The sequence below is a fragment of the Dermacentor andersoni genome, chromosome 2 (genome assembly GCF_023375885.2).
Source record: "Dermacentor andersoni chromosome 2, qqDerAnde1_hic_scaffold, whole genome shotgun sequence".
Taxonomy (NCBI): Eukaryota; Metazoa; Arthropoda; class Arachnida; order Ixodida; family Ixodidae; genus Dermacentor; species Dermacentor andersoni.
In genome coordinates, this window is record NC_092815.1 from 237,432,837 (window position 1) to 237,457,997 (window position 25,161).

Genomic DNA, 25,161 nt, shown 5'->3' on the forward strand with positions numbered 1-25,161 from the left:
TGCGGGGTAAAGTTAATACACAGTTCTGTCTATCACCCTCAGTCAAACAGTGTAGAGAGGTGGCATTCGGTGCTTGAGCGAGTTTTGCGTGCGCTCTGTTACGAGCACAAGGAGGACTGGGAGAACTGTCTGCCGGCAACATTGCTTGCTTTGTGAACGGTTCCACATGAGGCTACAGGGTTCTCGCCAGCAGATTTAGTGTATGGGAGGACACTCCGTTCTCCACTGAGAATGTTAAGAGAGATGTGAGAAGAAAGAGGAGAGAGTCCAACAGTGGTTGAATATGTGCTAGATTTGCTGGAACGGCTAAGCGCAACCCAAGAACTAGTCGAAAAGAACATGGGAGAGGCGCAAAAGAACGCCAAATTCTATTACGACAAGAATGCGAGGCTTCGTACGTTCAACGCCGGAGACCACGTAATGATCCTCAAACCTTCAAGAAAGAACAAGCTTGAAGTTCACTGGGACGGCCCCGTTAAAGTGTTGCACAAACTTTCAAATACTAACTATGCTCTGAAAATGCCCGGTCGCAGGAAGGAGGTGGGGATATATCACTGCAATTTGATGAAGCTGTATATAGAGCGGAGAGGAGTCGTTAACTATACTATCAAAGAGAAGGATGGCACTAGTACCAAGTTTAAGGAGTACAGGGCGACCTCCAACTCTGAAATCGGCTTAGAAGAAGTAGTAAAACATTCGGTAAGCTCGCACGCTCTAAGACCCGAGCAGCTAGATGAGCTAAAAGAGGGGTTAGGGCAATATCTCGACTGATTAAGCGATCGGCCGGGTAGAACCGAACTAATAACGCACAAAATAGAGCTGACATCGACCGAACTCGTAAGATCAAAGCCTTACAGGGTGTCTCCAAGACAGAGAAATTATGGAGGCAGAGATACAGCGCGTGCTAGAGTTGGTAGTTATCGAGCCCGATGAGAGTGACTACACGTCACCGCTAATACTGGTAGAAACCCCTAACAAGGACCCTCGTCCGTGTGTTGACTACAGGAAGTTAAATGCCATCACTAGGGATCAGCTGTACCCGATACCCAACATTGAGGAACGAATTGAAAAAGTTAGCGCTGCTAAATGCATTTCAACTATAGATTTCGTGCGGGGGTACTGGCAAGTTCCCCTTTCAGGAAGTGCCAGTCTCTATGCCGCATTCATCTCACCTGTAGGCACTTTTCGCCTTCTCGCACTCAGCTTCGGGCTGAAGAACGCCCCGTTTAGCTTCTCTAAGTTAATGGATATTGTCCTAAAAGACTTGCAGGAGTTTGCCTTGCCATATCTGGATGATGTAGCAATTTTTTCGGACAGCTGGGAACAACACGTATCGCACCTCAAACAGGTGTTCTCACGGTTGAGGGAAGCCGGCTTAACGATGAAAGCGGGAAAGTGTAGATTTAGTTGTTCACAGGTTACTTATCTGGGCCATGTTGTCGGCCAAGGCAGGAGACGGCCGACCAAGCTGACTATAGCTACGATTGGACAATTTTCTCAGCCGCGCACGAAAACAGACCTTCGTTCATTTTTGGGACTTCTGGGGTACTATCAACGGTACATTCCGAATTACTCGGAAATGGCAAGTGCATTATCGGACGCCCTCCGAAAGGGAGCACCAAGTAGCGTACACTGGGATAAGGACAAACAGAACGCTTTCCAAAGTTTGAAAACGCTATTGGTTTCTCGTCCTGTTCTTCGCGCGCCAGACTACACAAAGGAATTCATAGTTCAATGCGACGCAAGCGACAGAGGTATGGGCGTGGTACTTTGTCAGGTCGGCGACGATAACGAGGAGCATCCTATCCTCTATGCCAGCGGTAAACCAAATGTAAGAGAGGAAGCCTACAGCGCTTCAGAGAAGGAATGCGCTTGTTTAGTTTGAGCCGCCCAGAAGTTGTCGTGTTACTTGTACGGAACGAAGTTCATCTTCGAGACCGACCACTATCCTCTGACGTGGCTCAATCAAATGTCACACAAAAATGGCCGCTTGCTCCGATGGAGTCTCGCTCTCCAAGAGTACAACTCCTCCGTTAGATATAAGAAGAGAAAGTTTAATAGCAATGCGGATGGTTTAAGCAGACTAATTTGAATTCTGCGTTTGAGGGTCCCGCCAAAATTTTAGTGTTACTAGTGTTAATTTTGTTAAGCCAAGAAGATCCCCTCTCATTTAGCAAGATTCCCTCCATGATTGCTGAATTTGTCAGCACGAAATCGCTTCAGAAATTGGCATTGCGAAATGCAGCATTTTTTTGTTTCTGCACCTATGTTTTGTTTTGAAGCCTAACGGGTCTAAAGTGAGAGCCAAGGTACGTCATCTCGGCGCAGAGCCGTGTTGTGGGGTTCATTTTGCAGTTGCCTGTCCTTGTTCTATGTTTTGGGGCGGTGACATCATCACACCAGGGCTCGCTGCGCGCCAAGGCATCACCCCCTGGCCACCAGCCGTTCTCTTCCTGCCCAGCGGTTGTCAGCGCTAGACAGTCGAGATTTTCCGGGCCATGGAGGCGCTGTTAAGAACGGCCAGCTGCAGTGCAAGTTTTGCCACCCAGTTGCGACTATGGCGGCAACATTCCGGGAGCGCCGCCGCACACCTCTAGCCACGGCGTGACTAATTAGACTGTGTGTGAACAACAATACGTGCGTCCTCGACTCTCGGTCGTTGGAGCCGAGTTTGACGAAGTCCCCATTTTAACTAAACTGGCTCGGCGGACCAGCTATTGTTACTGCGCCGCGGGAACTTCAACTGACACCCGTTCCCACGCGCCGACAAAGACGCCAGACAATGGGCGGCCGGCGGGCGCGCTGCAGTTCGGGGAATAAATGCCCCTACAGTGCCTTGTTCTCGCCTACGCTGCCTCGTTCTCCCCTACGGTGCCTCGTTCTCCCCTACGGTGCCTCGTTCTCCCCTACGGTGCCTCGTTCTCCCCTACGGTGCCTGGTCAACTCGCCTACGGTTCTTGGACGGCCGTTTTCGTTCACCTGGGTATCGGGAGAGGACCGAGTGTTCAAAACCGCTGTTGTGCGGCTGCCCAGGACACTCTCTCTCGAGCACTCATGTTAGACTGATGTACTTTCTCAAACAGTCATGTTAGACTGATATAAATACTGTAAATAAACCCATATTCCTCGTTCTCGATGTGAAGCAGTCCTTCCCTTCATCAACGTCCTCAGCGTGGATAAGTTGGACAACGGCATGGGCCACCTACCTTCTAATTCATGCCCGACTCCAATCTTGACAACGGATCACGAGCGATGGGATTGAACCCCAAATCATAACACCACCTTGCTATCCGCACTCATGGGCTATTGCAGCAGCTACAAATTGAGATGTGCTTAAGTAGTAAGATATATGCGTGGATATGTTGGTTTTGCACCTTGAGGCAAAGACACGACACAAGAATTGTGCAAACTGTCCCTGTGTCGTCGTCCGTTAGTAGGCTATGGCCAAAGCTGCTCTCAATACATCACATTTACTGGCCACCGCGCCGTGTGCACCTTTGAGTATGACATATATCGTACTTGCATTTAGTTCCCAAAGTAGTCTCCTGTTACAGTTATCCACGTGCGTGAATGAAGTCCGCTTTTTAAAATTATTGTGCAGTAATATATGCCAGATTGGCTGTTCTCCATATTGTCTACCATGCTGCCGTTCCGCCTTTATAACGTAGCCGTAATGTAGACTAGCAGATATCGAATGCCATGAAGGCTACCCACATACCCAGACCTCGCGCACAACTCCTGACACTTAATTGTACTCAAGAGTTGTGCGACTGCAGTGGACATTCTTAAGGAATGTTAAATAATAAATTATGAGGTTTAGCTTGCCAAAACCACGATCTCATTATGAGGCATGCCGTAGTGGGGGATTCCGGAATAATTTGGACCACCTGGCGTTCTGTAACGTGAGCCTCCACCTAAGTAAACAAGTGTTTTTGCATTTGACAGCCATCGATATACGCCTGTGATGCGGCTGGTATTCGGTCCCGCGACCTCGTGCTTAGCAGCCGAACACCATCGCCACTAAGCAACTACGGCGTGTGAGGAATGTTGGCACTTCGAGGAAGGCGACAGTCGGCACGTGAGACTTCTTGTTCCCATCCTCATTGCAGAAGAATCGGTACGAGCTGTCTATGAACGACACCCTAGAGTGCATTGTGTTTAATGTGATGGAGTCAGCGGTCAAAATTTGAGACCTTAATCACCCTGTAACGACCGACGACCTGGCATCTCTTCTACGCGCGCAGTCGCCTGACAGCTGCCCGGCGCTGCCGTCAGCCATATGACCTACTTGACCTCTCTTCAACACTTGCCAACATTCTTGCCTTATTTCGCACCATCGGGTTTCAGCTGAACTGCTTCAAAAAAAATCTTGTTTCTCCAAAATTTGGCCGCTCTGTCAACGTTATGGTTTTATTTTTATGTCATCGTTTATGTTTAAGCTACTGCTGCCCTGAGATTTCCAGTGGTTTCACTTTTGCCAAGATGCTCGCATTTTGTCGGCATATTGGGGGATTTTTAATAGACGTTTAAACCATGGCGTGGCTCCCTGCTCAAAAAGTCATCTTATCTACCTGAGGTCTTACGAAAGCTTCTGCCTTGTCATTCGTCAACCTGCTGATTTCCTTGTCACTTGTATCCTATTTTAACGACCACCATCCCACGGAAGTAGGCACTGATGTAGTGATCATGGGATTGAAGCCGTTTAAATCAATTCTACCGTCGACCCGACCGCCACTTTTGCTTACTTAGAATGAATATATTGCAATAATGAGCGCCATTATTCAGCATATAAATTGAGTCTAAACAATTCTGCGGATCCCACACACTGTGCGAATCGATGTAAGCGAAGCTTTCTGCGTTGTTTGCTTTGATTCGTGATAATAAGCGGTAATGCTGACTGCAAATGTATAATTTCTTCAGAGTATAGCGCAATGCGAGAGCAGTGAGTTGATGTCAAATGCCACCCTGCGTGCACTGCTGCTGTTTGTCTGCGTAGTACACAACATACAGCGAGCCGTATGGGCTTCAGGCGTTGTTGTGCGCCATTGTTTATAACCTATGAGAGCGTTGAGTATTGACATTATTTCACATGGCACATCGCATCGTGGAAGACTTGTTTGCAGAATTATGGGGCTCTACGTGCGAAAGCACAATGGGATTATGAGGCACGTCGTAGTGGCGTACTGTGGATTAACTTTGATACCCTGGTGTTCTTTAACGTGCTCAAAAATAAAAGTGCATGACCGTTTTCGTATTTCGCTCCCGTGGAAATCCGGCACCCGCGACGGAGGTCGAACCCGCGACCTCGAGCAATACCACAGCCATCATGCTACCGTGGCGGGCACATAAGTGTTGATTTGACGTGCGACCACTTCAGTAATGCCACCTGTACCCTGCGGTGATTAATTACGGCATTGCGTCTGCACGCCCTGCGTCAGTTGTGCACTTGACAAATTTGCATGACGTTTATTTTTGAGAAATAGCAGAAACGTACAGTACTGTGCCTTCAGTTTCCGCGCAACCGCTGTCGTGTCTATAGTAGTCGAGTTTCGTTATCTTCTCTCATCGCCTTTTCCCTGTCCCATCCTTCCCCCCCTGTATGAGAACTGCGTGCGAAGAATGGCAAAGCCGCCATACACACGTTTCGCTAATACCTCGCTTGTACCTATTCTCTGCCTCTTCTACCTGGCCCCTCTATGCCATTCTATCTACCGCTTTCCAGGACTTGTATGTAGGATATGGGTAAGCGCTGCAGTTTCTGCATTGCTTTTGCGGGGGGTCACGGATAATTACAGCTGTGAAGAGGTTATATAATATGACGACACCCAGGGAGCCCCAGAGGGCACTGTACACATGTGACGTGATGGAAAGGTCCAAACGAGTTTGTTGAGCCGCCTTTCCTGTCTTCCACGCTCCCTCCATGTATATGCACACTCTGAACCTCCCTCCAACACGGCGGGCAAGATAGCAGTAGCACCAGTGGAAAAGTCAAAGGAAAAAGGGAAGAAAGCTTCACTTAAAAGAAGTTGTCTTTTTTTGTTGGCGTAATGTGACGTGTCGTCGGGGCGTCATCGCGTCCTTTGTGGAATTTCTAAGCTGCGAGAACAAAGTGGCCGAATCGCCCACGATACTTTCTGCCTACAGGAACAACTTTATCCTGTTGCCAAGACGCTAATGGTCTATCCAGTTTACAACAGACCTGCAAGACTATTTTTTTCAGTCTGTTCATTATTTGCGTCCTCCACAGCTTTAGTGTGGAATTACTTCAAGAGTATAACTTGTTTTCGAATTATATTCTCTAATAATGTTGTATTCTTGCTACCATTGTCATATGTGGTCTCCTGGACAGAACACATTGCAGCCGTTTGCGTAAAAGCTTCAAGGACATTAGGTTACCTACGTCGTAATCTGGGTAATTCACCTTCCAACATCCGTAAATTGGCCTATCAGACATTTGTTCGTCCACAGCTCGAGTATGCATCATCCATTTGGTCCCCACATCCTACATACTTAATCGACATGCTTGAATCAGTCCAGAACTGAGCTGCCCGTTTCATTTCACGGAATTATAGCCACCACTCCAGCGTAACGCAAATGAAACTCGATCATTACATGCAGCCTTTAGTTCTTCGCCGTAATATCGCTCTGTTATCCTTGTTTCACAAATATATTTATAATGCCACACAATCCACACTGCATATCCAAATCGCCTCGAACACGCCTAGGCGATTAAATAACCACTCAAGTTTTGCGCGCATGTACGGTACGACACATGCTTTTAACTTTTCCGCACTCCCTACGGCCATTCGCTTGTGGAACAATCTGCCTAATCACATTGCTTCCAAGTCAGATCAAGAAAAATTTCATCTCCTATACGAGCATTTTTCATAATGGCACTTACAAATCACCTTGTCTTGTTTCTTACGCTTGGCAATGTGCTTCAAACTTGTTGTGATGTTTTTTTTTTATTGATGCATTACTATCTCGCTCTAATGAATTGCTATTTTATGCTGTGTCACGTGTTCACTTGTGTGCCCTGTATATATTGCTTTTTTGCGTCTTTTTCCCGAAATATCCCTTCAAGAATTATACTCCCTGATCTGTTCATTTTTCATGCATTTTACTTTCTAGTATCCGTGCCTTACGTTAAGTTTTACTCGTGTTATTTCCTTAAGTGTTCCTTCGTGGCCTTTCATTACTTCAGTTTTTCCTTTTTCATGTTTTGATCTTGGTAGTAATGTTGATGAGCCCTGCATTGAGGCGTATCTTTTGTATTAGATTTTAGAAGGCTGCTTACTCTTCTTTTCTTTTTTTGCCTTGATTTTGTAACCCCCGTTACACAATGCCCCCATACGGCCTGTAAGGTATTTTAAATAAATAAATACGTAATCCACACAGAAGGCTCAGGCACCCTCTAATGAAACGCTTTTAATTTTTGCCGGATTACGCCCGCAATTGCGATGCAAAGAAACGTAACCTGAACTCATCTTCTCAAAACTAAATGCTACATGAAACGCTGACGTCATGCTGAACAATTCAATTAGCGCCGTATTGCTCCATCTTTTGATGCCCCTATTAGCAAGCTTATAGTTTCTTTTTTTTGGGGGGGGGGGGGGGGGGGGGGGGGCTGGGGGGTTTGTGCTCTTGTACCCTAGGAACGTCCCTCGGACGTTTCTGATCTGCTCGTTTTTATTCTCAAAGACCCACTGTAAGCTGTCATCGCCGCAATTCCATGATCTCCTGGTGGCAGGCCACAATGGCCTGTCGCGCAAGTATGACCGGGCTGATCAATTTAGGATGGCATATACTATTTTGTGCATCATACTTCACCACATTCGATTTTCAAACTATGTCAGAGCTCGAAAAGGCCGTCCAACTCACTTGGCTTCTTTCCTCTGTTTATTTCTGCAAAGTGTGTCCATCGATGTGGTTACCAAATACGCCCAATGGTAGGCTACCACTCAAGCCTTTTTGGCGACCTTAGCAACTGAAGTCGCAGGCTTTCTCCAACACGGCGTTGACATGCAATATGGCTATCCACAAGTACTTTTCGCGGCCTTCGCTCACCACTTTCTCTCCAGTGTCAACTCTTACATTACTCGCTCGTGCTAGACACAACACAAACACGCAACGGCCTTCGTGAAGCATCACTTACACGCTAGTTCACATGCTGTCGATGTACATTTCCGCTGATCACCGGGGTAGGAACGTGGCCCTGTCTTTGGTGACATTATCGGTCTACAGCCTCGCTCCACAACACCGCTCGGTGTTCATTACTTTTTTTTTTTTGTCGGCAGGAGCATACTGTATTGCCTTCGAGTATACTTTCGGCTTAGGGTGTGACCTTGCGCGCCCGCTTATTCTGTTACGCTGACCACTGTCCTCAGGTGGCCGCCTCATTCTGAGCTTCGTCGTCACCAGAGAGAACAGAAAAAAAAATTAAAATTAAATTATGGTGCTTTACGTGGCAAACCCACTTTCTGATTATGAGGCACGCCGTAGTGGAGGACTCCGGAAATTTCGACCACCTGGGGTTCTTTAACGTGCACATAAATCTAAGTACACGGGTGTTTTCGCATTGCGCCCCCATGCATTTCGCCCCCAAGCTGCGATCGGATGCTGGAGAACGGTTCCGCAGAGTCTCCAGGTGCTAGTGAGGAACACTTCCTGGGTATGTGCGTGAAGGCGAGTACGTTTCAGCAAGTGCATTGTGGTACCGCCTAGACATCGTCGAGCGGTCGAACCTCGGTGGTTGGCGGCGATTGCAGTCCCTGGAAGTGTGACCCAAGTCGCTGCAGCTTTAGCGCGCGGGTAAACGACGATCGATGAACTGCTCATCGAAGCGCTCAGCAGTGGGGGGTCTTGTAGCAGAGTAAAGTGGCTGATCCTGCCGCAGAGGAGGAGCGTTCGCCCTACGTGCAAACCTGCCGGGGCAAAGGCGTTCTCCATGCCGTTGATCGGGCGTAAATGCGCCCTCATGTAGCCATCGAGCTCCTCTGTGGTAGGCGTCTGTGACACATACCGACGGCTGCCACGAAACACACGGTGTTGCAAGCGCCGTCTGTTGCGGGGAATATGCAGAAGGTGTTTGCATGACGTTGCGCGCAAGCACCTCGTGTCGCAACAGTTCTTCGCGCACGATCTGCCGTGTAGTAGACGAAAGGTCGGCGGACGCGCTCTGATAGACGCTGGCAACGGTTGTCACATTTGCCAGTCGTCCAAATTTTGGCGCGTTGCGGCGTGTCTTCAGCGTCTCAAATGTACAGCAGTGACGTACGAGATCTGAGACGGAGTCAACGTTATCCCTGTGTACATGGAAATTGTGGACATCTGCAATTTGTCTGAGGAGGTGTCCTACCCGGACTTCCTCAGACATCTATGAATTCAATATCTTGCACAACTTGAGGATCTCCTCTATCTCGTCTGCACATTTCTCTAGGAGCTTGAGCTCTTTGAGCTAGTGTACGCTCCACGCGCTTCTGTTTGGCATAGGAGTCGCCGAAATACTTCTTAATTTCCTCAATGAGGCGCTCCCACGTTTTTAGGGAGTCTTCGTGATTTTAACCAAGCTGTCTCACTCACAAACAGTACGACATATTCAAGCTGAGTGACAGAGTCGCAACGGTTGTAGCGGCTCACCCTGGCCTATAGTGCGTCAACCACTCGTCGACATCTGCGCCTGCTTTTCCCGCGAACAAGCGTGGTTCCATGTATTTCTGTACAGGTACAACCTGCATTGACACATGAGCGGGTATCACTGGCGCCGGTTTTTGTACACCTCTGTCCTGAGACAAGGTGGTGGTTTCGGTGAAGCTCTATATGTTGTGACTGCGTGGTACCTTGTGTGCTACCCCGTGCCTTAATGTGCTAATTAATAGGTCAAGCAGAGTTAGTCGCGACGGCCTTGATCAGCTGATAGCCTGTCGATATTCACCTAGCCAGCCACACGTCATCTCCTCCTTTTCGCTTGTCTTGGATGCCCCACATCCTGTGGAGGCGTAAACCAGGCACTGACGTGAGAGTGCCACAGTATATGTGATTTTGACGATCTTTGTGACAGTCAAGGAGACGATGTCGGAATCATGACTCCTTGATCTAGAAAGCTTTTGCTTCCTCGCGAATTCCGCGTATTGGTTGGAGCAAGATGTTCTTGAACGGCTTTGAACAAACGCATGGTAACTAGATTGACCCATGGTTCCCAGTGCTATTCTTGCCTCCCGGTTGATGCACTAGAAGCACTCTAGTGTGGGAGAGGGGGAGGCTATTGTTTAGCAACCGCTTTTTGCTGGGATAGTGAGGCTTCAAATACAACTTTGCTGCGGAGTGGACTACCCATTGCCCATGTCAGCAGACAAGGCGTTTACATGCCATTTCATAAGGATAGCGGATCTTTTAAATTAAACTATGTGGTTTTACGTGCCAAAACCACTTTCTGATTATGAGGCACGCCGTAGTGGAGGACTCCGGAAATTTCGACCACCTGGGGTTCTTTAACGTGTACCTAAATCTAAGTACACGGGTGTTTTCGCATTTCGCCTCCATCGATATGCGGCCGCCGTGGCCGGGATTCGATCCCGCGACCTCGTGCTCAGCAGCCCAACACCATAACCACTGAACAACCACGGCGGGTTAGCGGATGTTTTAAAGCGAAGCTTTCGATGCCTTACCGATTCGTCCCTGAGCGCTGACAATACGCTGTAGGAAAGCCAACTTACACATTTGCGTAGGACGCATGCAGTTTACATTCGCAGCGCCGCACCAGCGTCGACTGGCCGGCTTGTCAATGCTTGATAACGGCGCGAACCGACGAGTTCAGCAAGAGCAGCGCATGGGCACAAAGTTCACCGGTAGCTCAAGTTGCGTCTACTAGGCATGACACCACCTCTGTCGGGAATAACTGAGTTTCCCTGCTTATTGAAGACAGCAAGTGCGCATGAACACGGGCTCGTATTACAATCTGAAAGAAAGCAAAGCCCCTTTCTTAAAGAAAGGTGGTCGAACGCCACGCTACTCAGACGAACAGTACATACTTGCTTTGCGCTACACGCGTCACGCAATGCATTTCACGCCATGGCTAGGTCGCGGGTGCAGCGCATGGCAGAAGGCTGCCGTACGCGAACGTTAGCGCGAGCGCGATCCTGCCCGTAAGGCCGATGCCGTGTAGCGGCAGCGGCATGTGGAAACCATGTGGGAGACGCTTGGGCAGTCGAGATGCCTACTGGTCCTGTGATCGTCAGCGTGTGCATCAGACCGAACACGGCTCGTTGTGACACGGAAGTGTTCCTGGCAGAAACGATGAAGACCTTAAAGCGACGTAGTACTCCGATCCTCATGTGCGGTGACTAACATCAATGTGGCGAAAGAACACCGCAAATGGATCGCGATTTTCATGCTAGATCACTACTCGTTAAAAGTGAAGACGCTACAGAGACCCACGACGCAACACCCTTCCTGCATCGATCTTACGTTTGCAAGCAGGCTGTGTCACGTTACGACGGCATAGCCTCTCACTGCCTAACACAGCGATCACAAGGCAATAGTGTGCAAGTGTGGAGTCGCCCGCAAAAGTGTGAGTCGCTGCACGTAATCAACGGCTACATGGTCTAAAATAAAGGCTATGAAACTTAAGTAAATGTGTCTTCGTTAAACTTCAATTTTCAAAGAATACAATCCTAAACAAGCAACTAAATCGAATATGCATAACCACGGGTCGCTCAGGATTTCTTAGGTCCGTTGCGTGGTCGTTGGCATGGCATTTTGATTCTGTTTGCATGGGGGGATAGCTTCGCGTTCAACCATCTTTGTTTAAGAATTTCTTTTGTCTAAGATTAGTAATAGATTGCGCACTACCCTTTGTCTCCGCGTTATTCCTTGTTTGATATTCATTAAACCGTTGATTAAGCCTTTGTGAGGTGCTTGTAACACGTTTAGCCTGCGCTCGCTAGGTTTACCTATACTGATGTACTGCTACGTAGAAATCAATGAGCAATCAAAGAATTAAATTAGGAGCCAATAAATTACGCTTTTCCATCTATGGGTCGCAAGTGGTGTTGGCAGCGTGCAGACGTTCCTCATCACCTGGGCTGTGGTTACGTACGTGGCTGTGGGTAACCTCGTTCAATAGCCTGCTGTTACAGTTTCGTTCAGGGAGCAAGCCTAATTGCAAGTGTCGGAGACGCCTTCGAGGGCAACAAGGAAGGAAGAGTGACGAGCACGGCACCAAACATCTATTTAAATTCAAAAATTCACGCAGAAGCTCCCCTGGGAGTTGTCTAGGTATGCATAACCAATCTGCCACTTGCTCATCTCCACTCCATGCAGCCATGTGTCATTATCAATGTTATGAAATTTGACCCGACAAGTATAAAGCTTTTCAGCCGTATTCAGTCGTTATCAACCTTATCAGACTAGATCCGGCCATTATCAGCCCTCAACGGTTGTAATAAACCTTATCACCTTATCCAACTCGATCGGACCCTTATCATCCATTATCGGTCGGTATCTATCTTAGCGCAATCAATCCAATGCTTATCAACCCTTACCTGTCCTTATAAACCTTGTCAGACATGATCTGACCCTTATTTATTATAGGCCCTTATCAACCTCATCAGACTTGATCTGACCATTATCACCCGTTATCGGTGCTTATTAACATTGTCAAATTGATCCGATCATTACAAGCCCTTATCGCTCTTTAGCACCTTATCAATCCGCGTCAAACCACCATCAACCGTGATGAAACTCTGTAACCCCTCCTCACTCCGTATCATCATTATCAAGTCATTGACTGCTTGTCTGTCTGTGCTGCGCAACGTAAAGCCCATGAGCCCCCATAGATCGGTGGCATTTTGGCCGGTGAAGGAAGGCCAGAACGGAAGACACATACCGCCACCACCGAAACGCAACGGCAATGTAGCGTGCTTGGCATTAATTTTCGCAAAATTTGTATTCTCCTGATGTGTACAATGTACCATGTCGGTTCTACATGTGGTTCTAGAGGTGGCTTTTATTCCGCCATCACCAAATAATTCAACAAAGCTTCATGGAAACAATATTTGTGCATTAATTCTTCTATAGGGATTTCTCATGTCACGGACAGGTTTCCTCTTTGGGTAGGCATAGAAATGCATATACGCATTTTAAAATAACAATTACAAGCACACAAAGCATTGGGCACACTAGGAGAATAGATAAGCGCCTGTACAAAGCGTTCGTACTGCCGACGGTATAAAATATATACTCTGTGTAGTACGAGGGCGAATCAGAAAATCTTTGTCCCTATTTTTTTTTACCATACTACGGCTGTAAATACGAAGTCAAGATATCCGTTCCCAGCGGGGGACCTTTCTTGGATGGTCCCGACCGTATCTGCCGGTAACGCCGTGGCACGGCGCTGCTGTCAGTTGTTGAAGATAACGGTTGGGCTTCACACGTCCACAGCGTAAGAGCAACGAAGTGATATTCGTTTTCTATGGAACAAAGGACAAATTCCCATCTAAATCCACAGGGAATTGCAGCCCACTTACGGGGAATAGTGTCTCGCTTTGAGCAATATGAAGGGATGGTGTCGTGAATCTGTAGTGAAGCCAAGACAGTAGTACGACGGTGGTTCCGCGGTCAGCTGGACGAATTCTACCACCCGGGCAACTCAAATTTAGAGCTGCGATGGGACATGTGGTCTGAACCAGTGTGGGGACTATGTGGAAGAAATAGCGTAAGATACGCAGATACGCAGAATATTACGTATATTTGTAACTGCCTGCATGTACCTTATTTTGGCTAATAAAAAGTAGGGCAAATACTTTCTGATTAGCCCGCGAATATATGTTACACTTTGGTGCCTCCGCAGCGCGCTCGCAGTTTGGCGTTCCACAAAGCTGCCGTCGCTCCATGATTTGCACGAGAGGAGGCGGCAGGCGAGCTCCGGTAGACGCTTGTTCGTCGTCTGTGTGACGTGAGCGAAATACGTGTATATTAAAGGTAATCTCGTGCGTCGGGGCTCCAAGGGCTCCCTCCGACAGCTCTTGGCGTCCTGAGCGTTGACGTCCTACCCAAGCTAACGCGTCTTCCTTGCTCCGCGTCTCAGCCCCGCCTGCCTCTGCTGACGTGTGCTCCTGTTTTTCTTCTCCACAGCAACCGCGGCACCGGCCACCTTGTGGTTCCACGCTCGAGCGCGTGTACTGCCACGTGCAAGGCTCGCTCCCGCGAATACAGTGTTGGGCGGGATCCAGTTCTAGGCGTTGACTCGGCGTTAACGCAACGTGGGAGAGTCCATCTCACCACACCCATCATTCTCTTCTGGATGTGTACAACAATTCATGGCGTGAAGGAGTGGTTCCTCCTCCACGGATTTCCAGCCGCTTCGTCCGGTTGATCAAAACACGCAAATCACTCTTTGACGCGGCATCTTATTGTCTCATTGGGCTGGTCAGTTGTCTGCGAAAGGTGATGGAGAGATGATGCTGGTCCGTCTGGAGTGACATCAACATTACGCCGTATATCTGAGCGCTATGACAGGCTTCCGACGCGGACACTCTTTAGACAACATTATTCACCTCGTCTTGTTCATCAAGCATAAAAAAAGCCTAAGGAGATTGCCGCAGGCGCTCTTCCCGGGCGATAAAAGCGCTCGCAACAACGTAACTTATCCAGCCATCATAGCCACCTTGGGCGATATCGGCCAAGCTGGCCTTGTTATTGGGGAATATTCCGCTACTAGTAGGACAGGTAACTATTTGTGAAAAGATAGGATGCTGCGACATCACAATATATCAAGTACTGTGGCGTACCAGAAGGCGGTGTCTTGAGCCCTACGCTATCTAACCTCGCGCTCATCGATCTGGTTGATTTCTTTCCGCAATCAGTTCATATGTCTATCCATGAGACGATGCGCATTTAGGCATCAGGAGCGGCGCATCCACAAGTGCGCTCACGGCTCCAAAAAGTGGCCACATCTTCGAACACGGGTCTGCAGGTGCCTACCCAGAAGTCCTCTATGGCCGCTTTAACGCGCAAAGCAGTGAAACTGTACGCCGTCAGAAAAATGAACAGCCACTCACTTCGAAGAAGACGCACCGCACTTAAGCCAGCAAAGACACAAAAAGACCGCATAGGGAAAATTACTTGTACTTGCTAATCGAATTAAAGAAATGATAAATTATAGGAAATGAAAGTGGATGAAAAAACTGGCCGCGTTATTTTTTAATTCAATTAGTAAGTACAAGTAGTTTCTCCTGTGTTGTTCTAGGTGTCCTTATTTTTTGGATGAAATGCTATCATAGCTTCTCCTTGACCCCTGAAGTCTCCTACCTGAAATGGAAAAGCTAGTCATAGTCACTAATGTCCCTAATTTCTCGCGGGAAAGTCGTGGGGTGCGTCTGTGAGAGCCATCCTGCAACTCTCGACCACACTGTTCCTGGGTCTTCTACGCTATAGCTTGCCTGTTTTGGATGGGACCGGTAGGACCAACTTCCGTGCCCTTCACTGTGTACAAGGCAGCCGGAGCTCTTCGAATATATGTAGGCCTACCCGTGTGTGCATCCACGGCAGCACAAGTAGCCATCACGCATGATAACCCCATCAATACGTACATTCAAGTCGACGCTTTAAAGGTTCACATTAGGCACTTTACCCGACTTCCGCCGCATGATCTCGCCTCCATTCCTGTATCTAGACCGCTTTTAGTGTTTAGCAGGATTCTCGCCGCCAAATGCAGGAATTTTCGTCGAATTTCAAGCCTGTAGCAGGACGATCCCTTCGTCTGTGATGCACCCGCTCCACGCCCTTCTTGTCATTTCTGGCGGCATCAAAACGAAAACAAAGATGTCATCCGTCGCCCTCAAAAAAAGCTTGCTTTTATGCCTGCATGAGAAGCACAGTGAACACGTTCACATTGAGGGTTCCGTTTCCTTAAAAAGTTCAGCTGGAGCTGAGGTAATTCACGTGAGACCTGTCATCGTCCAATTCAAGACATCTCAATTACATCATCGATGTCTGCAGAACTCACAGCTATCCGTGCTGCTCTGGAGTTTATTCGTCAGAAATCATCACAGTTTTGATCCATCTGTTATCTCAAAGGCAGCTCTCCAATGTCAGCTGTCCCCGTTCATTCATGGACTGGGGAGGAGCTATTCGGACATTCTGCTACGTTACAATCCCGCGAGGGGCACAACATCCATTATCATTGATTGATTGATTCTTTATTGGTTTATCACATATACATGTGATGGGAGGCGAAGGGAAAAGCCATTCAAGGATGGCTTGAGGGAGTCCTTCGCCCCCATACTGGCAAAGACAACAGCAGAGGCACACACGTTTTGTTCACATCGTCGTACACTTTAACAAAACCATCATATTAAACACAACATTGAACACAAATTTAATGCCTGGTCACATCATATTAAACACAAATTGAATACTTGGTCACAGCGGAATTTCTGGTAACGAAAGTGATGATGACGCTTCCCGATCAGCCCACGACGATTCACAGTGTACACCAATGGTATTGTCGAGAGCAGATCCAGCCTCTAGGTTTCGGTCGATCACGTGCAAACTAACACTGACACTGAAACGCAAGTGGATTTACCAGCGCAAGTCTCCTCAGATTGGATCGACGCTTGCAACTCTGTTTTTCCGCAGGGAAACTACGAGCAAAAGCAACACTTCCGTGGCCCCTGTGGCTCGGCATGGCATGTACGTATGCATATTCCTTTCGCAAGGGAGGAACCGACAGGCCCGCTTGCGAAGACTGCAGCTGAAAGGAGGCCATAAAGCACCTCCTCTGTGACTGTCCCCGTTACAGTGTGGCAAAGAAATGCTCGCGACCGCACTCGAAAAACTGGACAATCGCCTCTTGACGGAGGAAAAGTCCTAGGACACTGGCCTAGACGGATTTCGGCACTCAAGACCTTAAATGCACTGCTCAAATTCTTAAGGAGTTGTGAATTGTGCCACTGACTTTGAAAGTTGTGCGTTGCATGGCGTTATTGTGTGTTTCCTCTCTTTATTTTTGTTTCCTTCTGTCACCTTTATTCATTTTACCCATTTCCCCAGCAAAGTAAAGCCAGTCGGTACTTAGACTGACTAACATTCCTGCCGTTCTCTGCCTCTTTTTTCTCCTCCCTCTTTCTGGCTTGTGTGCCGCACAATCACAAAAATTTACTCTTTTGTAAGGCGCAAGCTCAGACTTCTCCGAAGCAAATGTCTTCTCCGTAACACGTTTGGTTGCGGAATTGCAGAAATGTGGTTGCCTCGAAAGAAACTTCGTCCTTCATAGATATTTTCGGGCCATTTCTTGTCTGGTGCGACACCGATTTGCAGCTGGGAAGATGACGAGAGGAGGCTGAAGTAGAATGCAGAACGAATTGCTGTTCTTATGTTGCCTGCATTGCAGTTCTCTCCGCTGACTGGGACAAGTGTCACGCATTGGTGAATACGAGCAATGCGCGACGAGTTGAGCGATTAGTCATGTGCAATGCTATTCAAAGCAGTAGCATAGTTAAGAATTCTTTTCGGGGAGGGGTTGTTGAGTGGTTTAAGTCCCTGAATCAAAGAAACGGTACGAAAGAAAGCGGTCACAAGTAAGAAAGCCGACACAGTGCTAAGAATAATTAAATAAGTGCGTTTGTAGAGAAGATGAAGACAAGATGCGCACAAAAAGAAACACATGACTCGAGGTCATCATCAAAGACGGTGAACTAAAGCCGACAGAGGAAGAAACAGCGGCACAATTTGGTGTATTGATGGTTCGCCTAATGCCTATTGTTCACTGGTGCGGCATATTACGTGCATATAACATTATTCAGCCTGCATCAGGCTCCTTCTCTCTCTCGCTCACGCTGTGCAGTGAAGTATGCGATACCAACACACCCAAGATTCCCGCAGTATTGTTTTTATGAAACCGCGTCGACTGCGCCAAAACCCGCAGAGATTGTTTTCTTGAGATTCCCTGCAGCATGCGTAGTGAGCTTTTCGCGCAATTATCTTTCCCTTATCAGGTGATCCTTGGTGGTGGAAGGAAGATGTTCCGCGCCTCCAAGGACGAAGAAGGCAAGGATGGCATGCGCAAGGATGGCAGAGACCTGATCAAAGATTGGAAAGAGGCAAGGTCCAAGATGGGCAATGCCAGCTACGTGTGGAACCGGCAGCAGCTGCTCTCTGTCATGCCTGGAAAGACAGATTTCCTGCTCGGTGAGAACTGAGAACATACGTGGCGCAGGCTTTGGTTTATTTGTCTTTTTTTGTTTGCTAGCTAAGCAGTTAAAGCGTATGATAACCTTCTTCGAGAACCATAGGTATTAAAGCAGCAGAAAATAGAAATATAAGTTTAGGCTATATCAGCAAATCCTGTTTATGCGATACCAAACCGGACATTATTACCGCCACAGGGCCATTCTAAGTAGGTGAAGACGCAAATTCGAAATACAAGTGGTGACGCTCCCCTTAATGGAAGCTTTAGTTAAGAATACGACTCCGGCTTCCCTATTCAAATGAATATAAAAAGCAGAAATACTTTTGAAGCAACCACTGGACCAATTTTGATTGCATTTATTGCACTTGAAAAAGAAACTTAAATTCTAGCAATTCTAGCAGAAGTTTGGTTTAAGACCTACAATGTTTTATAAAAAGTGCCGTAGTTTGAACGGTACAGAAGGAGGAAGTTTAGTAATTCTGTTAACTCGGGCACTAAAAACAAATATCTCTCTCTTTCTCAAGCGGGAAATGAGATATATAAATATACAGTTTACCTGAAGTTGATAAGATGTTTAAAAGGGTGTTTCAAAGGACCTAGTCAGTCCTTTGAAAAGTTCAGAAGGATGTACGATTAGGTGCAGCTCACATAATCGCGATAATAATCACGATTATTACAGCTCACATAATCGTTGCTGAGTTGTTAACTTGATACTTGAGTACTTCTTCATAATTTTTCAGAAATAAAAACAAATATCACCTAAATTGAAAATCCACTTCTTACAGTTATAATTTCCTTGTCCTTTTGAATGCAACACAATATTAAAGATTAGGTGCAGTCGTTACTGAGAAGAACAATTTCTCCGTTCCCATGTTCTCAGGTAGAGCTCACCGAGCTAAAGCTTTTAAGTTCTTGCCCGAGCTCGCGCTGTTTTTCAATGAATTTGGACAGTGTTCGCGCCTGATTAACACATTATCGGCAACTGAGAAGGAATGCGTTTGCATCAAAACAGTCCGCATGCTCGAATTAGTTCGAAAGCTGTGACAGCGCACTGATCTACAGCCGGTCAAGTTTCTGAGCAACAAAAAAAAAAAGGTTTGGACATGATTTTTTCGCCTACTAACCAAGGTTTTTTTTTTCTTCGATTGAATGCAATTGTTACGAGAAGATTTAGTGTTCTTCTTTAGCGTATCTTAAATGTGTACGTCATAAGCTTGTCGTAAGCCGCGCGACTCCGCGGCCTTTTTGTCTAAGTGATCGAGCGACCCCATTATTTAATATGGGCAATGCAAGCACGGCTAGGGAGTTGTCTCGCCATTTCTAAAGCGCACGGTGCAATAGGCGCAGAAGTCGCTGTACGCGCAGCGCACACAGCTTTTCTTGTCACTCCAAACCGTAACTATGCCAGAACAGAAGCAGATCAGATTTCAACTCCACGCAGCAACATACCTAAAAGCACTATACCGAAGATTCGGAGAGCAAGGAGGCAATAACGCTGTTCTGAAGGAGAAAAAAAAGCAACAGCTCTGCGCAGCACACGCGGCACAATGACAGCGCAAGCTGGAGCAGCGACTCCGAAGGCGTTCCACTTTCGACAGCGCGCGCCACAGGGTGTTCGCGGCGAAGCCTCTTCGCGTCGTTTTCACGAGAACGAACCGAACTGTCCGCTGCCCGGCAAGCTGCGACTTTAGCTGCTTTCTGCACAGCTGAGCCCGACGTTGCCTCGTTGCAGCCGCGCGCTTAGCATTACGATTCGGTTCTTCAGAAGCAGTTGGCACCTTTCGAGGAGGCGCCATGACGCGTACCGCGTGGCGCCCGTGTCACATTCCTTCACATGTGCACGATGCGATGGAACTGCTACATGTCTTGGCACCTGGTGGAATACAACGCTACTGCAATGCAAATATTGCGTGAATCGACGCCACGCGGCGCGCATCTCACATCGCGGGGCGATTGGCAGGCACGATGCTGTTGCTGATGATGATGCTTTATTGGCATCACCTACGAAACGGGCGGTAACAAATAGCCACCTAACCTGTTTACTTATTATTACCATACTACCATACTACCATATTACCATATTACCATACTTGTACATACCCCAATTAACTTTCTTTTCTCAAAGCTTCCCTATCCGCGTTGCACCGCGAGCTATGTAACTGTTACAAGGCCTGCCACCTGGCACAATAACATGCAACTGAAAGACGAAGTCCACCTGTACCGAACCTATGCGTCGCGCATCTCACACCGCGTGACTCTTCACGTGGTAGGACGGGGGTATAGGACTTCTTTCCGCGGCGGCTAACAAGCGCAGTGGTAGAGTAGCTGACTCCCGCGCAGAGGGCCCTGGTTCAATGCCGACGGGAACTGCGTATTTTTCTCATCCCTGGCGATAGCTGAGACCGACACCGGTGATGGCGGACAACATCACCAACTGAAACGGCTATTGGAATGAGCCCACAACCCCTTACACTGGGAAGAGAAATCAGCAACGAAACAACCGAATGGGATCGGCCATACACTGATATTAGAAAGTTCGGCCATGTGTTTTCCATGCCGCTAATTATGTCCCTTAGCAGCAGGTACTCGTGTCCAAATGGTGGACTAATACTACCCACTAGCGCCTCAAAACACCGCTCATCACCATCAGTACTGCACAGCCCACGAGTTGAATCGCATCCTCTGGCAGCGCATCTGCTGCCGGTCTTCAGGTGTCGGACAAAATTGGTTTGTTACACACGGCTCTCAATTACGCCACTATTAAGTGAGTAGGACTTTTGCACCACCCTTGTAAACATCCTTAATAATTCATATAAGATACAAATAAATGTATCAAATTTGTGCGCTTTTGATGTTCTGCGAAACGCAGTTTACTGTATTGCGATATTTATTATCGGTGCAGAGTTACCGATTTGTAAACTTCGTGCCGGTATTTATTCTTTTGCCTGAGCGATTTCCTGCAATTTTTGTAAAATCATTCCGTCGCAAAATAAATCAATATTCTACTTGAAACATTCACTAGAATTCAACTTTCCTTCAGAAATGCGGCCCATTTCATTGCTGTCGGTCGAGGGCGTGTCTCGGAAAAGCATTTCTGTGTTTTAAATGTATTTGAACAGGCGCCATTGCAGTTGGGCCCGAGCTAAACTTCTCTCTTGAGTATATTGATGTTCACGCTTACGTGGCTCGACGTGCTCATGCTGACGATAGTGCGATGACGGCCGTGGAATGACATGACGGTATGATGACGCCAGCATAAGGACGATAGAATTACGACTTTAACAGCGTTATATAAGCTAAGAATCCCTGGATCCGGACAGGCCGCCATTGGAGTCTGAACCTGGCAACGTTTAACGATAGAACGTTATCTAGTGAGGCGAGTCTAGCAGTGCTATTGGAAGAATTAGAAGGCAGTAAATGGGATATAATAGGGCTCAGTGAAGTTAGGAGGCCAAAACAAGCATATACAGTGCTAAAAAGCGGGCACGTCCTGTGATACCGAGGTTTAGCGGAGAGACGAGAACTAGGAGCCGGATTCCTGATTAACAAGAACATAACTGCTAAAATACAGGAATTCTATGGCATTAACAAAAGGGTGGCAAGCCTTGTCGTGAAACATAAGAGGTAAAAAATGAAGGTGGTACAGGCCTACGCCCCTATATCCAGTCATGATGACCAGGAAGTCGAAAGCTTCTATGAAGACTTGGAATCGGCGATGGGTAGAGTGAAAAGAAAATCCACTATACTGATGGGCGACTTCAATGCCAAGGTAGGCAAGAAGCAGGCTGGAGACAAGTCAGTGGGGGAATATGGCATAGGCACTAGGAATAGCAGGGGAGAGCTATTAGTAGAGTTTGCGGAACAGAATAATATGCGGATAATGAATACCTTCTTCCACAAGCGGGATAGCCGAAAGTGGACGTGGAGGAGCCCGAATTGCGAGACTAGAAATGAAATAGACTTTATATTCTGCGCTAACTCTGGCATCATACAAGATGTGGACGTGCTCGACAAGGTGCGCTGCAGTGACCATAGGAAGGTAAGAACTCGAATTAGCCTAGACCTGAGGAGGGAAGGGAAGAAACTGGTACATAAGAAGCCGATCAATGAGTTAGCGGTAAGAGGGAAAATAGAGGAATTCCGGATCAAGCTACAGAACAGGTATTCGGCTTTAACTCAGGAAGAGGACCTTCGTGTTGAAGCAATAAACGACAATCTTGTGGGTACCATTAAGGAGTGTGCAATAGAAGTCGGTGGTAACTCCGTTAGACAGGATACCAGTAAGCTGTCGCAGGAGACGAAAGATCTGATCACGAAACGCCAATGTATGAAAGCCTCTAACCCTACAGCTAGAATTGAACTGGCAGAACTATCGAAGTTAATCAACAAGCGTAAGACAGCTGACATAAGGAAGTATAATATGGATAGAAATGAACATGCTCTCAGGAACGGAGGAAGCGTAAAAACACTGAAGAAACTAGGAATTGGCAAGAATTAGATGTATTCGTTATGAGACAAACCCGGCAATATCATTACTAATATGGATGAAATAGTTCAAGTGGCTGAAGAGTTCTATAGAGATTGATACAGTACCAGTGGCACCCACGGCGATAATGGAAGACAGAATAGTATAGAGGAATTCGAAATCCCACAACTAACGCCGGAAGAAGTAAAGAAAGCCTTGGGAGATATGCAAAGGGGGAAGGCAGCTGGGGAGGATCAGGTAACAGCAGATTTGTTGAAGAATGGTGGGCAGATTGTTCTAGAGAAACTGGCCACCCTGTATACACAATTCCTCATGACCTCAAGCGTACCGGAATCTTTGAAGAACGCTAACATAATCCTAATTCATAAGAAAGGGGACGTCAAAGACTTGAAAAATTATAGACCGATCAGCTTACTGTTAGTTGCCTAAAAACTATTTACTGAGGTAATCGCAAATAGAATCGGGAGCACCTTAGGCTCCTGTCAAGCAAAGGACCAGGCAGGATTCCGTAAGGGCTACTCAACAATAGACCATTTTCACACTATCAATCAGGTGATAGAGAAATGTGCGGAATATAACCAACCCTTATATATAGCTTTCATTGATTACGAGAAAGTGTTTGATTCTGTCGAAACCTCAGCAGTCATGGAGGCATTACGGAATCAGGGTGTAGACGAGCCGTATGTAAAAATACTGAAAGATATCTATAGCGGCTCCACAGCCACCGTAGTCCTCCATAAAGAAAGCAACGAAATCTCAATACAGAAAGGAGTGAGGCAGGGAGTCACGATCTCTCCAATGCTATTCACAGCCTGTTTACAGGAGGTATTCAGAGACCTGGATTGGGAAGAATTGGAGATAAGAGGTAATGGAGAATACCTTAGTAACTTGCGATTTGCTGATGATATTACCTTGCTTAGTAACTCAGGGGACCAATTGCAATGCATGCTCACTGACCTGGAGAGGCAAAGCAGAAGAGTGGGTCTAAAAATTAATCTGCAGAAAACTAAAATAATGTTTAACAATCTCGGAAGAGAACAGCAATTTACAATAGGTAGCGAGGCACTGGAAGTGGAAAGGAAATACATCTACTTACGGCAGGTAGTGACAGTGGATCGGGATCATAAGACGAAAATAATTAGAAGAATAAGAATGGCCTGGGGTGCGTTTGGTAACCATTCTCAGATCATGAACAGCACGTTGCGATTATCCCTCAAGAGAAAATGGTATAATAGCTGTGTCTTACCAGTACTCTCTTGCGGGGCAGAAACCTGGATGCTTACGAAAAGGGTTCTACTTAAATTGAGGACGCCGCAACGAGCTATGGGAAGAAGAATGATGGGTGTAACGTTAAGGGTAAGAAAAGAGCAGATTGGGTGAGGGAACAAACGCGAGGTAATGACATCTTAGTTGAAATCAAGAAAAAGAAATGGGGCATGGACAGGACATGTAATGAGGAGGGAAGATAACCGATGGTCATTAAGGGTTACGGACTGGATTCCAAGAGAAGATAAGGGAAGCGTAGCAGGGGGCGGGAGAAAGTTAGGTGGGCGGATGAGAATAAGAATTTTGCAGGGACGACATGGCCACAGTTAGTACATGACCGGGGTAGTTGGAGAAGTATTGGAGAGGCCTTTGCCCTGCAGTGGGCGTAATCACGCTGATGAAGATGATGATATAAGCCTTTTTCTTTATACTTGCGTGAGGAGAACAAACACACACACACACACACACACATATATATATATATATATATATATATATATATATATATATATATATATATATATATATATGCATCGTAGAGGCGGTCTGTCCCAAAAATTCGTGTAGTGAGCTTCAAAAATAATTTCACAAGCTTTGAGATAACTAAATGTAACCTCAAGATACTTCGCATGAGACAGATACATTGGTTCCACCTCTTAATTTTTATACTCCTGGAAGCATCCTAGAACGTCCCTTTTTTGTTTAGCGCTTCAGCTGAGATGTCGCTTCCCCCAGATTGTCGTCACAACGTCGAAATGCGAGCTCAGGGGCTCATACCCCTGACACACGGGCACTCTAAAGACCTTTAGGTAAGGGGACATCTACCGGAAAGGCGTTCAAGTGCAGTGACACACGACAAAGGAGTATCTCCTTTACGGCAAAGTTCCTTTTCGGGAAAGGAGATCGCGCAACTACTTTTCGAGCGGAAAAGGAGTTGCTCTCGCACACAGCGTGCACAACTTGTCAATAGAAGGAAACCTGCCACACAACTACGGTGCCCATAGGTATTTTTTTTAGCTTGAGAAAATGTTTGAATTGTTAGCGGTAATACAATTTGTCGAATAGTGAAGATTTCCTCTGGCTATACTCTCAAACGCTCGCATAACGTCGCTAGTGCCGCCATGTTGAATTCCGGCAGTGTCGTCGTCGTTTGCTGCGCGCATGTGGTGTGTTCACGTCGCGAGATGGAGACTGCACAATCAGCGCCCGCAGGAAATAC

At 47.0% G+C, this 25,161-nt stretch overlaps 1 protein-coding gene across 2 annotated transcripts in view; it reads left to right on the forward strand.

Annotated features, from left to right (window-relative positions):
- Window positions 1-25,161, forward strand: part of LOC126539904 (alkaline phosphatase-like) — a 163,012-nt gene that overhangs the window by 120,606 nt on the left and 17,245 nt on the right. For both annotated transcript variants that reach the window (XM_050186722.2, XM_050186721.3), the window contains exon 4: window positions 17,997-18,189. In XM_050186722.2, coding sequence (XP_050042679.2) covers window positions 17,997-18,189 — 193 coding nt within the window. The remainder of the gene's footprint in view (window positions 1-17,996; window positions 18,190-25,161) is intronic.